General features: G+C 34.0%; 1 protein-coding gene across 7 annotated transcripts in view; it reads left to right on the forward strand.

Moving 5' to 3' along the window:
* The window catches only part of LOC149134420 (uncharacterized), a 48,332-nt gene that overhangs the window by 19,335 nt on the left and 13,618 nt on the right, over nt 1–15,379 (forward strand). For 4 of the 7 annotated variants that reach the window (XM_089356547.1, XM_089356546.1, XM_089356550.1 and 1 more), the window contains exons 4-8: nt 7,311–7,343; nt 10,594–10,691; nt 11,698–11,859; nt 13,945–14,028; nt 15,152–15,324. In XM_089356547.1, coding sequence (XP_089212673.1) covers nt 7,311–7,343; nt 10,594–10,691; nt 11,698–11,859; nt 13,945–14,028; nt 15,152–15,324 — 550 coding nt within the window. The remainder of the gene's footprint in view (nt 1–7,310; nt 7,344–10,593; nt 10,692–11,697; nt 11,860–13,944; nt 14,029–15,151; nt 15,325–15,379) is intronic. The other 3 variants (XM_089356548.1, XM_089356544.1, XM_089356549.1) reach the window with 1 other exon arrangement.

Raw genomic sequence — 15,379 nt, forward strand, 5'->3', positions numbered from 1 at the left:
TATTCTTCTGCTTCTTCTTCTGCTTCTTCTTCTGCTTCTTCTTCTGCTTCTTCTTCTTCTTCTTCTTCTTATTATTATTATTATTATTATTATTATTATTATTATTGTTCTCTTCTTCTTCTTCTTCTTCTTCTTCTTCTTCTTCTTCTCCTCCTCCTTCTTCTTCTTCTTCTTCTCCTCCTCCTTCTTCTTCTTCTCCTCCTCCTTCGTATTTGTTAGGTAGATTGATTTCTTGTTTGTATTTGTCAGCTTCCTTAAATACTGAAAACAGTTTTTTGTTTTGCTCGTGTTTTGTGGTTATTTGTATTAGTTTTCCTTGCTTCTGAAGTAGGTATTTTTGCAGTCCTATGATGGAAACTTTATAATAGTTTTCCAGCTGTATAAGACCCCTACCACCTTCTGTACGTTGTATATATATCATTTCTATGTCAGATATTGGGTGGTGCATCCTAGATCCTGTCATTATTTTTCTTGTTTTCCTGTCTATTTTAGCGTCCAGTTAAGGATATTGTATCTGTACCTTATAACTGGGACGGCTAAAGTGTTAATACTTATAATCTTGTTTTAAACATTGAGCTCTGTTTTTAGTATTGATCTAACGCGTCTATAGTATTCTTTATTTTCTCTTTCTTTTGTGTATGCTGTATCCTATCTAATTCATTGATTCCTAAATATTTGTATGGCTGGCATTCGTCTAGTTCTCTTATTTCATTGGCTTTATCTAGTGTGATGTTTCTACTCTTAACTCGTTTTCCTCTTTTCAGGGTTGCTTTGGCACATTTTTCTAATCCGAATTTCATATCTATTTCCTTGGTATAGCCATGTACTGTCTGTAGTAGTGTTTCCAGCTCTTTATCATTTCTAGCGTATAATTTTAGGTCATCCATATATAAAAGGTGGCTGACTGTTTTCACGTGACATTTGTAACCGCATCCAGTTCTATTTAGCAATTCACTTAAAGGTGTGAGTGCCAGGCAGAACAGGAGTGGAGAGAGCGTGTCTCCCTGGAATATTCCTCTTCTAACGGGGATGGCTTTCGTTTTCACCAGTCCCTCTTTTGTTTGGAGCTTTAGCACTGTCTGCCATTTATTCATAGAGTGCCTTATGTATTTTATAATTATTGGTGCCACCTTGTTTATGGCTAGCGTTTCTAGAATCCACGTGTGGGGAACACCGTCGAAAGCCTTTCGGTAGTCGATTCAGGCCATACTGAGGCCTTTCTTCTTTCTGCGGCTGTCTTCAGTTATGGCTTTATTGATCATTAATTGATCTTTACAGCCGTATGAGCCCTTGCAGCATCCCTTCTGCTCTTCTGGAAACAGGTTGTTATTTTCCAGGTGCTTACTCAATCTCTGCGATATTTTTGCAGTAAAGGCTTTGTAGATTGTAGGGAGATAGGTTATAGGTGTGTAGTTTTGTGGTTTCTCTGTTTCCGTGAATATTGGAATTAAGATGCTTTTCCCTTTCGTGAGCTATTGAGGCATTGTCTCTGGCTCTGCTAGTATGTAGTTAAAGTTTTCAGCCAGCTTTTTGTGTATTCCTGTCAGATATTTTAACCAGAAGTTTGGGATCTTTTCGTGTCCAGGTGCCTTCCAGTTGCTTAGTTTTTGCAGTGCCTGTGTGACCTCTTCAGTTGTTATAGGGATCCAGAGTTGCTCAGGTGCTAAGTTCGTTGTTTTAATGGTCCTTTTCTGGGGTTGTTGCTTCACCGACTATATTTGTTTCCAAAATCCTTCCACTTCTTCTGCTGTTGGTTCTGTAGTAATGTCTATTTTATTTTTACCCAGTTCTTGGTAGAATGTTTTGGGGTTGGATTTGAACTGTTTGTTTTGTTCAAAGAAACGTTTGCGTTTCTCATTACGGCGGATCCTTCGTGCTTTGGCAAGGATATCTTGCTTTAGCTTTTCTTTTGTTTTAGGTAAATCTTTTTCTGTAATGTTGTATTTGTACAGTATTTTTGTTTTCTTCTTGTTACTTAGTTGTGTTGATTGGCCACCATTTTTGTTGAGAATCGATAGATCTTTTCACTTTTTTTTTAATTTTGTTTTGGATATTATTTATCCACAAGGTCTGTTTGGGTGGTGGAACTCCTGTTCAGATGGGTTTGAGGGAGTATCCTGCTTCTTCTGTAGCTGCAGTTGCTGCCGCATATATTATGTCATTTAGCTCAGTGATATTGCCAGTTGTTTCTGTGGCTGTTAGTTCCGTCACGGCCAGGTTTAAGCTATTTATTATTGATGTTTTATTGTCTATTTTGATTTTTGTGAGACATAATCTGTGGTCCATTCTAAGATCTGTGGTTTTCAGTTCTTTGATTATTCTCATTTTCATAGTATCATAATCATTAGGTTTCCTTTCGTTATTCCCAGGTTTTAGATTTGTTTGGCCTTCCTTTTCATTCATATGTTTGTCTGTGGTGTTCTGGATTGGTGCTTTTTGTATATTATTATAAATTTCTACGGTCTGCGTTTGTTCTTTTTTGTTTACTTCGTTTTTGACTGAAATGTTACGTTTGTCTTCGTGTTTTACTATCTCAGTGTTTATATTATTATTTGGCATTGTTGTGTGGCTACTATCTAGATTTTCCTGATGTATTCTTCCATTCAATTGTTCTATTTCTATTTCTGATATTTTATTATTATTATTATTATTATTATTATTATTATTATTATTATTATTATTATTATTATTATTATTATTATTATTATTATTATTGCTCGTCTTTACACAGCTTCTAACGCTGGAGAGGTACTACGGTGCCAAATATTCACTACTAGTGAACCAAGGTAACACCCGTTATTTTTCGAGCACCATACGGAGTATTCGAACGGTGCAAAGTTCTGCTATTTCTGAAAGTGATCCACCCTTATTACAGCCCCAATTTGAGGAACACATAGTTGCTGCGTGGTTGCAATTATTATTATTATTATTATTATTATTATTATTATTATTATTATTATTATTATTATTATTATTATTATTATTATTATTTTTATTATTATTGTTCAGTAGTTTTATTTTTATAACGTGCTTTCACTTCACTACCTTGGGTATGTGCTGTGGTTTGCTGTGGTGCTCTTATGTTTACTGTATTGAAAGTGTTTTGCGTAGAATGTGTGCAGTGCCCAGTATTGCAATTTTCTGTATGCTATATATATTTGTAAGTCCTGGTGTTTCATCATACCTAATGCACTCACTATGATAGGAAATATTTCTTTTTGTAGATACCACATTCGAGTTACCTCTATTTCCAGGTCTTTGTATTTTGAAAGTCTTTCCATTTCTTTCAGAGAAACGTTGTCATCTGCTGGTATTGATACATCAATTAGAAAGCACTTTTTTCTTCATGATCTCTGACAGCTATATCTGGCCTATTAACCTTAATTTCTCTATCTGTGTGTATTGGCATATTCCAGAGTATGGTCGCTTTCTCGTCTTCTGTGACCTGTTCTGGCGTGTGTTTATACCATCTCTTTTCTGTTGTTATTCCATAGTGTTGGCATAGCTTCCAGTGTATGTAGTTCCCAGCTCTGTCGTGTCTGTGAATATATTCCTTCTTAGCCAGGAATGGGCAGCCAGAGATAATATGATTTATTGTTTTTGTCCATCATCACATATTCTGCAGATGCTTGTTATGTTTATTTTCATTATATGTTTGTGGTAATTTCTGGTGCGGAGGCTTTGGACTTGTGCTGAAATTAAAAATCCTTCAGTCTCTGAACTTCTCAACCATTGCTGGGAATTTTCTGTCTATTTTTTGCATTTAGTTTAGCCCAGAATTTGCCATGTAGGGGCTTTTCTTGCCATCGTTTTAACATGGTCCACTGCTGTTCCAGTTTTAGTTTGGATTTCATTTGTTTCATAGCTTTTGTTGTTTCTTCTTCTTCTTCTTCATATTTGTTAGGTAGTATGATTCATTGCTTGTATTTGTCAGCTTCCTTAAATACTGGAAAAAGTTTTTTTGTTTTGCTCGTGTTTTGTGGATATTTGTATTATATTTCCTTGCTTCTGATGTAGGTATTTTGCATTCCTATGGTGGTTATTTTATAATAGTTTTCCAGCTATATAAGACCTTTACCACCTTGTGTACGTTCTATATATACTCTTTCTATGTCAGATTTTGGGTGGTGCATGCTAGATCCTGTCATTATTTTTCTTATTTTCCTGTCTATTTTTGTTAGTTCATTTAGTGTCCAGTTAAGGATATTGTAGCTGTAACATATAACTTGGACAGCTAAAGTGTTAATACCTATTATCTTTTTTTTAGCATTCAGCTTTGTTTGCAGTATTAATCTAACTCGTCTATAGTATTCTTTCTTTAGTTTCTCTTTCATTTGTGTGTGTCGTATCCTATCTAGTGCATAGATTTCTAAATATGTGTATGCCTGGCTTTGGTATAATTTTCTTATTTCATTGGCTTTATCTAGTCTGATGTTTCTACTCTTTACTAGTTTTCCTCTTTTCAGGGTTGCTTTGGCGCATTTTTCCAATCCAAATTTCATATCTATTACTTTGGTAAATCCGTGTACTTTCTGTAGTAGTGTTTCCAGCTATTTATCATTTGTATCGTATAGTTTTAGGTCATCAATATATAAAGAGTGGCTGTTTGTTTTGCCGTAACTTTTATATCCGAATCCAGATCTATTTAGCACGTCAGATAAAGGGGTCAGTGCCAGTCAGAACAAGAGTGGAGAGAGCGTGTCTCCCTAGAATATTACTCTTTGAATGGGGATGGCTTTCGTTTTCACAAGTCCCTCTTTTGTTTGGTGTTGTAGCACTGTCTGCCATTTATTTATAGAGTGTTTTAGGTATTTTCTAATTAGTGGTGCTAACTTGTTTATGGCTAATGTTTCTAGAATCCACGTGTGGGGAATCCCGTCAAAAGCCTTTCGGTAGTCGATCCAGGCCATATCGAGTCCTTTCTTCTTTCTGCGGCTGTCTTCAGTTATGGCTTTATTGATCATTAATTTATCTTTAAAGACGTATGTGCCCTTGCAGCATCCTTTCTGCTCTTTTGGAAACAGATTGTTTTCTTCCAGGTGCTTACACAATCTCTGCGATATTATTGCAGTGAAGGTTTGTAGATTGTAGCGAGACAGGTAATAGGTCTCTAGATTTGTGGTTTCGCCATTTCTCTGGATTTGGGAATTAGGATAGTTTTCCCTTCGTGAGTCATTCAGGCATTTTCGCTGGCTCTGTTAGTATGTAGTTAAAGATTTCAGCCAGGTTTTTGTGTATTTCTGTCAGAGATTTTAACCAGACGTTGGAGATCTTGTCGTGTCCAGGTGCCTTGGAGTTGCTTAGTCTTTGCAGTGCCTGGGTGACCTCTTCAGTTGTTATATATGCACAGAGTTGCTCATGTGCTACGTTAGTGGCTTTAATGGTCCTTTTCCGAGATTGTTCCTTCACCGACCATATTTCTTTCCGAAATCCTTCCACTTCTTCTGTTGTTTGTGCTGTAGTAATGTCTATTTTATTTTTGCTAAGTTCTTGGTAGAATTTTGCGGGGTTGAAGTTGAACTGTTTGTGTTGTTCAAAAAACGTTGGCGTTTGTCATACCGGCGGATCCTTTGTGCTTCGGCAAGGATATCTTGCTTTAGATTTTCTTTTACCTCAGGTAAATCTTTTTCTGTAATGTATTTTCACAGTATTTTTGTTTTTTGTTTTTTGTTTTTTTCCTGTTACTTAGTAGTATTGATTGTCTACTAATTTCGTTAAGAATCGATAGATGTTTTCTTTCTATTGAAATTTTTTTTCTTGGATATTATTTATCCAAAGGGTTTGTTTGAGTGGTGGAACTCCTATTTAGATGGGTTTGAGGGAGTATCCTGCTTCTTTTGTGGCTGCAGTGTCTGCTGCATATATCATGTCATTTAGCTCAGTGATATTGCAGTTGTTTCTGTGGCTATTAGTTCCGAGACGGCCAGGTTTATGCTATTTATAATTGATGTTGTTTTATTGTCTATTTTGATATTTGAGAGGTATAATCTGTGGTCCATTCTGACATCTGTGCTGTTCTGTTTTTTGACAATTCTCATTTTTATAGTATCATAATCATTAATTTCCCCTTCACTGTTTCCCGGTTTTAGATTTGTTTCGCCTTCCTTTTCATTCATATGTTTTTCTGTGGTGTTCTGGATTGGTGCTTTTTGTACATTATTATACATCCCTACGGTCTGGGTTTGTTGTTTTTTGTTTACTTCGTTTTTGTTGGAAATGTTACGTTTGTCTTCGTGTTTTACTATCTCAATGTTTATATTATTTGGCATTGTTGTGTGGATACTATCTGCATTTACCTGATGTATTTTTCCATTCAAATGTTCTATTTCTATTTCTGATATTCGTTTTGCTTTGAGAATATAATCTTCGTATGTTAGCTAGTTTATTAGGATTCATTGCTGTATCCAAGTCTTTATTTAGATTATTTTTCTTCAATATTTTATATGTGGATATTGTTGAGTTTTCGTTCTTTGGGTAGAGCACTGATGTAAAATAAGCGTGAAGGATTGAAATATATTTCTCACGTATCCATTTATGTATTTTCGGTTATATTTGTGCGACACTAGGAACAATGTCCGGCCCTTTATTTTGACGGACATCATTTTCGTAGGGTACCAGTGCGTTCATTTCTGTTGTCAAATTGTTTTGCACGTGTTTTGTTTTCGTACTTGTTATGCAACAAGTTTAAATTACGCACTTCCCGATTGTTATTCTAGGGTTGTTGATGGATTGTAACGTATCAAGCGTGTTTACATGTGCTCTGCGAACAGTGGAGACGATATCCAGTTAAACTACATCATTTCCAGTTATAATATATCATGGAAATAAATTTCAGTGTGTGTATTACTTACTCGGATATGCTTCAGCCCTTTGTCAACTATTTGTGTCTCTATGCGATGTCTTTATTTCCGATGTTTTTGGATAAAATTTGGAGCAGTGTTTTATCGCTCTCACATGTTAAATGTCCCCGTTGTATATTATTATCATTATTATTATTATTATTATTATTATTATTATTGTTGTTGTTGTTGTTGTTGTTGTTGTTGTTGTTGTTGTTGTTGTTGTTGTTGTTGTTGTTGTTATCATCATTAGTTCAAATTCTATCGAGGTCGACTTTGCCCTTCATTAAATCATAATCGATAAAAGAATTATCCGTTGAGCAATCGGATCGACACAATGAAGTAGCCCGCTCGCACAAAAGTTCAAGGCTTGTAGCTATAAGTGAAACAATAATTTTTATTATAAAAACGTTACCGTCATTATCAAAGAAATCATTATTAATGCTGGAATTTATTATATTTTATATATAGGTGGAAAACTTGGTTCAAAAATCACAAAAAATGGTGAGTATAACATTTACTTTTGGGAAAAATGTGAAAGTGTCTGCGTGTGCATGTGTGTGTGTGTGCGCGCGCGCGTGTGTGTACATAATATTCATAAGCCACATCATACAGGGAAGAAGGGTGCATCTGGAATACTTTATAACAGGTGTAGTTGTATGAATATAGTTACATTGATGGATATATATGTTTATACGACGTTACATGAGTCTAAGCAGGTATCTCATGCCATAAATTACCGAGAGTTCATAACATAAGGTGTTGTTATGTTGGCAACCTAATGTGGTTGTAATAGGGAAGAATGCTACAGATATTTAGCCCTAGGAAACATCGTTTCTAGTTGGCCATGACACATTTTCTGTGACCTTACGTTTTCAAAGGGGAAGATAAGCACCTCCACTCATCAAAGCTATCATCGAAAGAGTAATTTCAGAATCATTGCTCATCATCAGTCTGGAGGAGCATGGCTTGCTAGCTGTCGATGCATATTCGCCAACTGGAAACGGTGTTTACTAGGGCTAAATAGCAGTAGCATTCTTCCCTTTCGTGGGACTTCCACATTAAGTTGGCAACATAACATCACTTATTCGTGCTGCTACTGTATAAATCTCTCTGAGACATTTAGAAATGCAATATTTCTATTCATAAAATAATGTTTCATGACAAACATCTCGTGTTTATGAAATGGAAATTGCATATAATACGTGTTCCCTCTGGTATATTTTCAAAGAAATATTCATATTCACTTTCCTCATCGCACTGATTGAGATGCTAGCAACATAACGTAAGAATTTAATGAAAACAGACGAATCGGTTATTTGATACTGCTATAGTTATTTCATTAAGAGAAGTATTGTGACATATACATGTTGGCGCGTGATATGCAGTAAGACCAGCATACCTAACATTATGTAATATCTTACACAAACTACATCTCATCAGGTTTAATAAATGTTTTGATGGTTTGATATATTAAAAGATGATCAACAAATTAAATTTTTAATCGGTATTACCAGTATTTAAGGAATGTAAAGTGGATGTCAATACAGTCGGTCAAATTTTAGGATGGACAGTACAATGACGTTGTAAATTACAGATTGTTGAAAAGATATATCTATTTTAAAGATGCCACCAAATTTAGCGACGTCAAGCTATTACTGGCGAAACTGGTTTGTGTATATAATATATATTATTATACTCAAAAACGTTCATATATATATATATATATATATATATATATATATATATATATATATATATATATATATATGTGTGTGTGTATGTATATTTATTGATAAAGCTGCAAAGACATCACACAACTGTTTCACAGTACCCTTCTTCGTCGGACACTTTTGGTTTAGAATATTGTTCAGGATTTAGATTCAAAACCAAAACTGTCCGGCAGACGGGAAAGTGAAACATTGAGCAACAGTTTTTGCGATGTCTTTGCAGCTTTATTAATGAATCCTATTATTCTACATCCGGTATTCCAGTACTATTTTTCCCATCTTGTTTCGCAGGTATGTGCTTATTCTTGGTTTTTGTATATATATATATATAATCATATATATATATATATATATATATATATATATATATATATATATATATGTATGTATGTATGTATGTATGTATGTATGTGTGTGTGTGTGTCTGTGTGTGTATGTGTGTATATATATGTATATATAAATATATATATATATACGTATATATACATGTGCGTGAAAGTGAGTTCGTGTGCGTGCGCGGTCGGGCGGTCGGCCGTACATGTGTGCGTGCTTATTAAGAAGTGTACCGGAAAGTAATATAGCATTTCATGCAAAGAATTCGAATTAGAAGAAATATATTCATTCATTGAAAATAAAATCCCCATCTTTAGCATTATCATTTTACCATTTCAGCACTTGTGTTCTTTTTCGTCAGCTCCCACCCAATTTGGAGAATGAATTATTAAGTAGGTTAGAGGAAGAAAGAATACTTGTTTTAAAATGTTTTTCACTGGTAAAGAGTGCACGTGACCTAAATGAGGAAAACTTTGAGGGTGCTAGATTTGATGTGTGGGGATATCGACGTGGATATTTCTGGATCATTCAATTTATCATTATGGGGTTTTTCTTCGGTGAATGCAGCCTTGACTTGTAATGTAGCGTATTGTTTTTTTTCTATTAGCTAGATGTGATTGTATTTAGAACAAAATACGATCGATACGTTCAAGTTATGGGCAATGAATGGCCGCACTGAAGTTTTTCTCTTGTCTCCAATAATTGACTACGAGTTATATGTATTGTGTTCCACCTAACGCACAGTAAACGTTTAGTGCGAGATCTGAGCTGGTTGTTAAAATTGGATTTTCATTTGGCGGGAGCCTCTGCTTAGTAAGGTTATTGTTGGGAATGACTACGGTTTCTCACTTAATCAGATCACTCGAACATATTACGTGTGAAAAAGCATTCAGTAGCACAGACGAGGATATGAAAACGACAATTGAAATATTTTTCTCTTCTAAAGAGCTTGATTTTTCTGCCCGAGGAAACGCAAAACTAGTTTTAATTTGGGAAACAATTTGTTAACGATAGTCATCATATTTTCAATGGTTGAATATATGCAGGTTAGAAGTGAAGCTGATCTGTACTCATTACATGAAATGCAACCTTACTTTTACACTCCTAATACACATACACATACTCGCACGCACACACACGCCACCCGATACCCACACACAAATACAGAGACTCGTACTCACTCACACACAATACACACTGACATATATATATATGTATACAGGATATTCTGAAAGATGAATACCAATATTGATTTATTTATGGACGGTCATTCTTTGCCAAATAAACACACGTATCTATATATTCGTTCTTCACTTCAGATTTAGTCTTATTATTGTCCATATTTCATTTTCCTTGTTCTGGAAATCTTTCGTCATACATGTGGCCTCTTCAGTGATTTCTGCTGTTCTTTTTAGTCCATTCAAGGCTGCTTGGCTTAGAATGATCAACCATATGAATAAAAGCGGAGTATGTGAAGAATGATTTTGTTTCAGTATGTGATATTGTATAAAATGTTTTCCTTCTGGGAATGTGGATTTGTATTATCATGTTGCATGAATAAGCCATTCTTAGTAAAATATTTACTTCTAGTAAACTCCATTAGGTTTCATTCAAATTTAACACTTACCTTCTTTAATATTCTATATCTGCCATATCTTTATAAAATAATAATGATATATATTTTGAAACAGGTTCACTTTTCTTATATGTCTTTTGATTATAAGTTGGTTTTATATGATATGGTATTATATGGATGAAGGAAATCAGAATGTTGGAACAAGTTTCACAGGTAAAGCAAAATTGTTAAATTAATAAACATCGCTTTTCTTGCCTCTCATTTTTCTCAAGTTCTGTCATTGCGCTCTGTCCCGTTCATTCCAATGTGAAAATTTCCATGCACTCCGTTGTTTGTTTTATTTGCAAATATTATCTACAGACTATTTTCTAAATACTGACAGAGTATAACGTTGTAAATTTGCTTATATTCCACAAAATAAAATATGTTTTTACTTTCTCATATCTAATTCAATACATAACAATACATTTCTCACTTTTGGACTGATAGAGAATTTAAATAATGTCCTTGGACCGAACATTCAGATAGACTGGAACTGGGATGAGGTCATGAAAAGGCTGACTACTCCATCTGAGAAATGTGTCAGGAGGAAGTTCTCCATGACGGGTCAAGCAAAAGAGGTTAATACCTACAAAGACTCCGTCATAATTTGCCGCAAAACGTCAAGTTTTATCCTAGTTTCAGAGATTGTGAAACGTCAAATATTTTGTCCACAGAATACGGAAGAGCCGTTAGGAATGTCCAATCTTCTGTTTCCTATGAAAGAGACTAGACTCGTTCTCTTACTGAGGTGGGTCCACCAGCTGCCAAAATATTTTGCAAGGCATGTTTGGAATGTTCTGTCTGTTGATATGAAAAGACAGTCAAGGCTGGACCGTCTAAAAAGTCTCCTTCGCCGATTGCCGGTTTGATTTTTTGCTGGTTACCCATGTTTGTTTGCATCTCGTCTTTTTTATGGAACTGCAAATTTGGTTCAAGGAAAAATGAAGCGCCTGCAAACATTATGTGGAATGACATTAGTCGCCAATTCGCTATCATCAGTTGAGGGTACTTAGAGCCACCTGGACACTTTATATATAATCGAGGAAAAATCAGACGTATATAAAACTAGAATGGGTGGGGGAACAAATATGTAGGAAGCAATAAAACAATTAATATATAATATGTATATTTGAATATTTATAAGCTTTTACTAAATCACCAATTCTGTGAAATTCAGCAGGTCCTAACGTGAATGAACCTATCACGCCGTGTCGAAGCTTTTGCTTATATGCCTGCAAAAATCCACCAGAATTTAACATTTCATCGAAACCAGATCTAGCGGGATGTGTATCGAAGATAAAAGCTGTGATACAACCTGCAACGGATGTAGAACTTATTGGTATGTATAGATTTATACAATCTATAAAAATGCTGGGATTTTGCTACAAATATATTGAACTTTAATTTGTTCATCTGTAACCAAAATATTCCTTACTCGTTGGAAGTCTCTACTTAACGTTATTTATATCTGAATAGTTGTATAACATTACATTATAAGATTTAGTTCATTATCAGATTTTCATTTAGTTCAGGGTTTGAAAAACAGTCTGCATAAAGCATTTCTGTGCATTGATGAACTCTGTTATGGAAATGTCGAGCGTAAGACTTAATCGAAAAGTAATTGTAAAACATAAAGAGGTTTGCAGTTTGTCATGAATTTAACAATATAACATATCTTTTCCAGCTTAGTATTACTCATATTTTATTTCATTAACTGCAAAATGTTAGGCAATCCAGCATAACATTATTTGTTGTTCTTGTCTTCATTTTGTCATTCATTTAAGTGGCATAAAGCTAATATTCTTTTCTACTCTAGGCACATGGTTCGAAGTTTTGGTGTAGGTGGCCAGTCGATTAGATCGACACCAGTACGCAACTGGTACTTAATTTATCGACCCCGAAAGGATGAAAGGCAAAGTCGACCGCGACGTAATTGGAACTCAGAACGTAGACAGACAGTATATTGTTAATATTGCAATTATGTTTGATCGGGCGAGTTGGCAGAAACTTTAGCTCTCCGAACAAAATACTTTACGGAATTTCGCCCATTTTTACGCTCAAATTGCGCAGAGGTCGTCTTTGCTTTTCACATGGTCGATTAAATAAGAACCAATTGATCAATGGGATCGCTGTAAATATCGTAATCCTCCCTTGAAATTGTTGTTCTTGTACCAACGTTTATAAATAATATTATTCTGCATGATGTAACTAAACTTCTGTCGGTGTGTCTTAATATATTCAAGATGTATATTTGAATTTCAATGTTTTCCATATCTCTCTGCGTTATATTATCCTAGAATCATATGTTAATATTTTTTTATAAAACGTCTATAAAATCTGAAATTTTCAGCAGTTTTACCACGACGGTTAAGTTTGTAGTATACCCTGATATTCTGTAGGGTTATCGTTACGCAAGTCTTTTAAATTTAGATCACATCATATATTCTATCTCTAATAAGATCCATAGATTTATTTGTTCAGAACTACATAACCATTTCTAATTATAAGAAATGTGAAAATGTATGAATTATATTTATATCATACCTACATATACTGTATTCTTTCAAAATGTAATCAAACAATAAATGTAAGTTTGAAGCATTAAATAATTTTATCGCAATCGGTCCAAGCTTTCTGACACTAAACAAAATGTTGTCATTACAACTGAGAAATAGTAGGCAAAATCAGAAATCTTGTTGCAATTCAAAACAACTCTATTTGTAACAGCTTCCGTAGAATCCTGCATCACAGGTAACTCGTAGTGCAAATAAATTACGTAAAAATTAACTCGGTAGTTCAGTGTGTGAATAACACATAATATCTTACATTCTCTAATCTGTGAAGACTCTGGTATTTAATGAACACCTGTGTAATTCATAAATTATTGCAGTACTTTGAAAGAAGTTCTCTGATTACTGACATCAGAATCGGTACATATCTGTGTAGAAAAAAACAGTTGAAAATACAATTATATGGGGTAAGTGTAGTCACCGGTTATTTAATTGACATCACGTCTTACTTGCAGCTATAATAAGCTTTGGGGAAGATCAAATGGTAATGATATATGAGACAACTCCGCGATTTGGCAGGTGTTATTCATCAAAACATTTTATCGTGAATAACTCATGCTTTCATTTGCAATCCAAAGCGTATTTCTTCAAATAATTTCGAAAGGTTAAAAACATAGAAAATAGATGTATATAGATTCTTTGTTGTTGTCACTGAATGATGGACATAATTTGGTGATACGATTTTAAGAATTTCTTTGCTCCAGCGAATTCACGGGTGTCTGAAAGTACTATATAAATTACGCAAAATGAACATTTAGAGTGTCAAATGCCATGAAGTATATAATTTATCAGTTCCAGGTGACATTAGCTCTGTAGTCTTTCAGAAGTGTTTATAGTATATTTTTGACCGACAGATTTACTTGAAGAAACAAATAAAGAATATGCTATTGAACCTGTGAAGATGGTGAAGAAATTGTACAAGTCGTGTAGAAATCAAGGTACGTACACGTCTTTCATTTTTGTTTAATATTCAAAGCATGCTAACTCCAATCCTTAGAAAATGAAACCAAATTGGGATTGTATAGGAGGTTTATCTACTTGTCACTTCGTGTAAAAAATTTCAAAGATTGTGAAATAGTATCAAACTATATCGTATCAAAATAAAGGCAGAAATTTAGGCATTGAATAACAAATAAATGATTTTTACCTCGAGTTGAATTATGTTTTATTACCCAACTTATAAATACAGTTAATAAATTCTCCATATATCTATGTTGCGTAAATTACATTTTAGAAAAATAAATCAAAGTTTTTTTAATCGATAACAATACAATAAAATATAAATTGAAATGTTTAATTTCTAGTTAATGAATCTCTCATGCTCACATTTCAATATGAACAAATGCTATTTTTCTGCACACCATGATCAAATTATTTAGGTTTCCTTTGTAAAAATAATGCCTTTTCAGCGTAAGCAATTCTAATCAACACACTAAGTTAGCATGTGCATGCCTACTAACTAGTAATACCATCTTAAAAAGCGCTTTTAATTTGCTAATGGATAAAACACACGCTTTTGACTTGTGTGTTTGATGAAGCTCTAAATTATTAAAAGACCTCTGGGTATACTCCACTGCTATATTTGATGACAATGAGTATCTGGCGTCTTGTCTATTAGTTAAATTCACTCGCCGGGATAAAAATTACTAAAGATTGGTACGAAGTAGAGAATGGATTGGAATCATATAACTACATGACAATTGATTTCTCAGTCAGTATTAGAGTTTTGTGAAATGATATGCTACTGTTACTATCCTAAAGTATTTATGATGACTCCCTATGAGCTACAAATTTAAAATATTTAAAACAGGGGGAAGGGCTTAAAATTACGCAGAATCTAACTTTGAATCCTTCAAATATTCTTTGTTTTAGTAGAAAACAGTTGATATAGATGCATAGAAAAGATTTTTCTTCTCAGTTTTTTTTTCTTCAAAGGAAAGGACTAAAAGGTTTCTCATATATTCACAAGTAAAATCTATGGGAATGCTACTATCTATTGTTTTGCATATTTTTATTGTCTCCCACTGACAAGAAAACTGATGATTAACAATTTTATTCCAGTAAATGAAAAGAGGACAATGCAACCTTATTGGACATATATATTTAATGAATTCAATAAATTGCCGGTGTATACAAATCACACGACCATGTTACGGAATTATCTGCGTATCACTGGGCATTTACCTTGGTTCAAGTATACAATTAAATCTGAATATTATGGTAAAGCCATCATTGTAAGTCATATTTCGTTAATTATGACAATCACATAAACACTTTTTAATGTTCTAA

This window comes from Octopus bimaculoides, chromosome 8 (assembly GCF_046866305.1).
Source record: "Octopus bimaculoides isolate indiv1 chromosome 8, ASM4686630v1, whole genome shotgun sequence".
Classification (NCBI taxonomy): domain Eukaryota; kingdom Metazoa; phylum Mollusca; class Cephalopoda; order Octopoda; family Octopodidae; genus Octopus; species Octopus bimaculoides.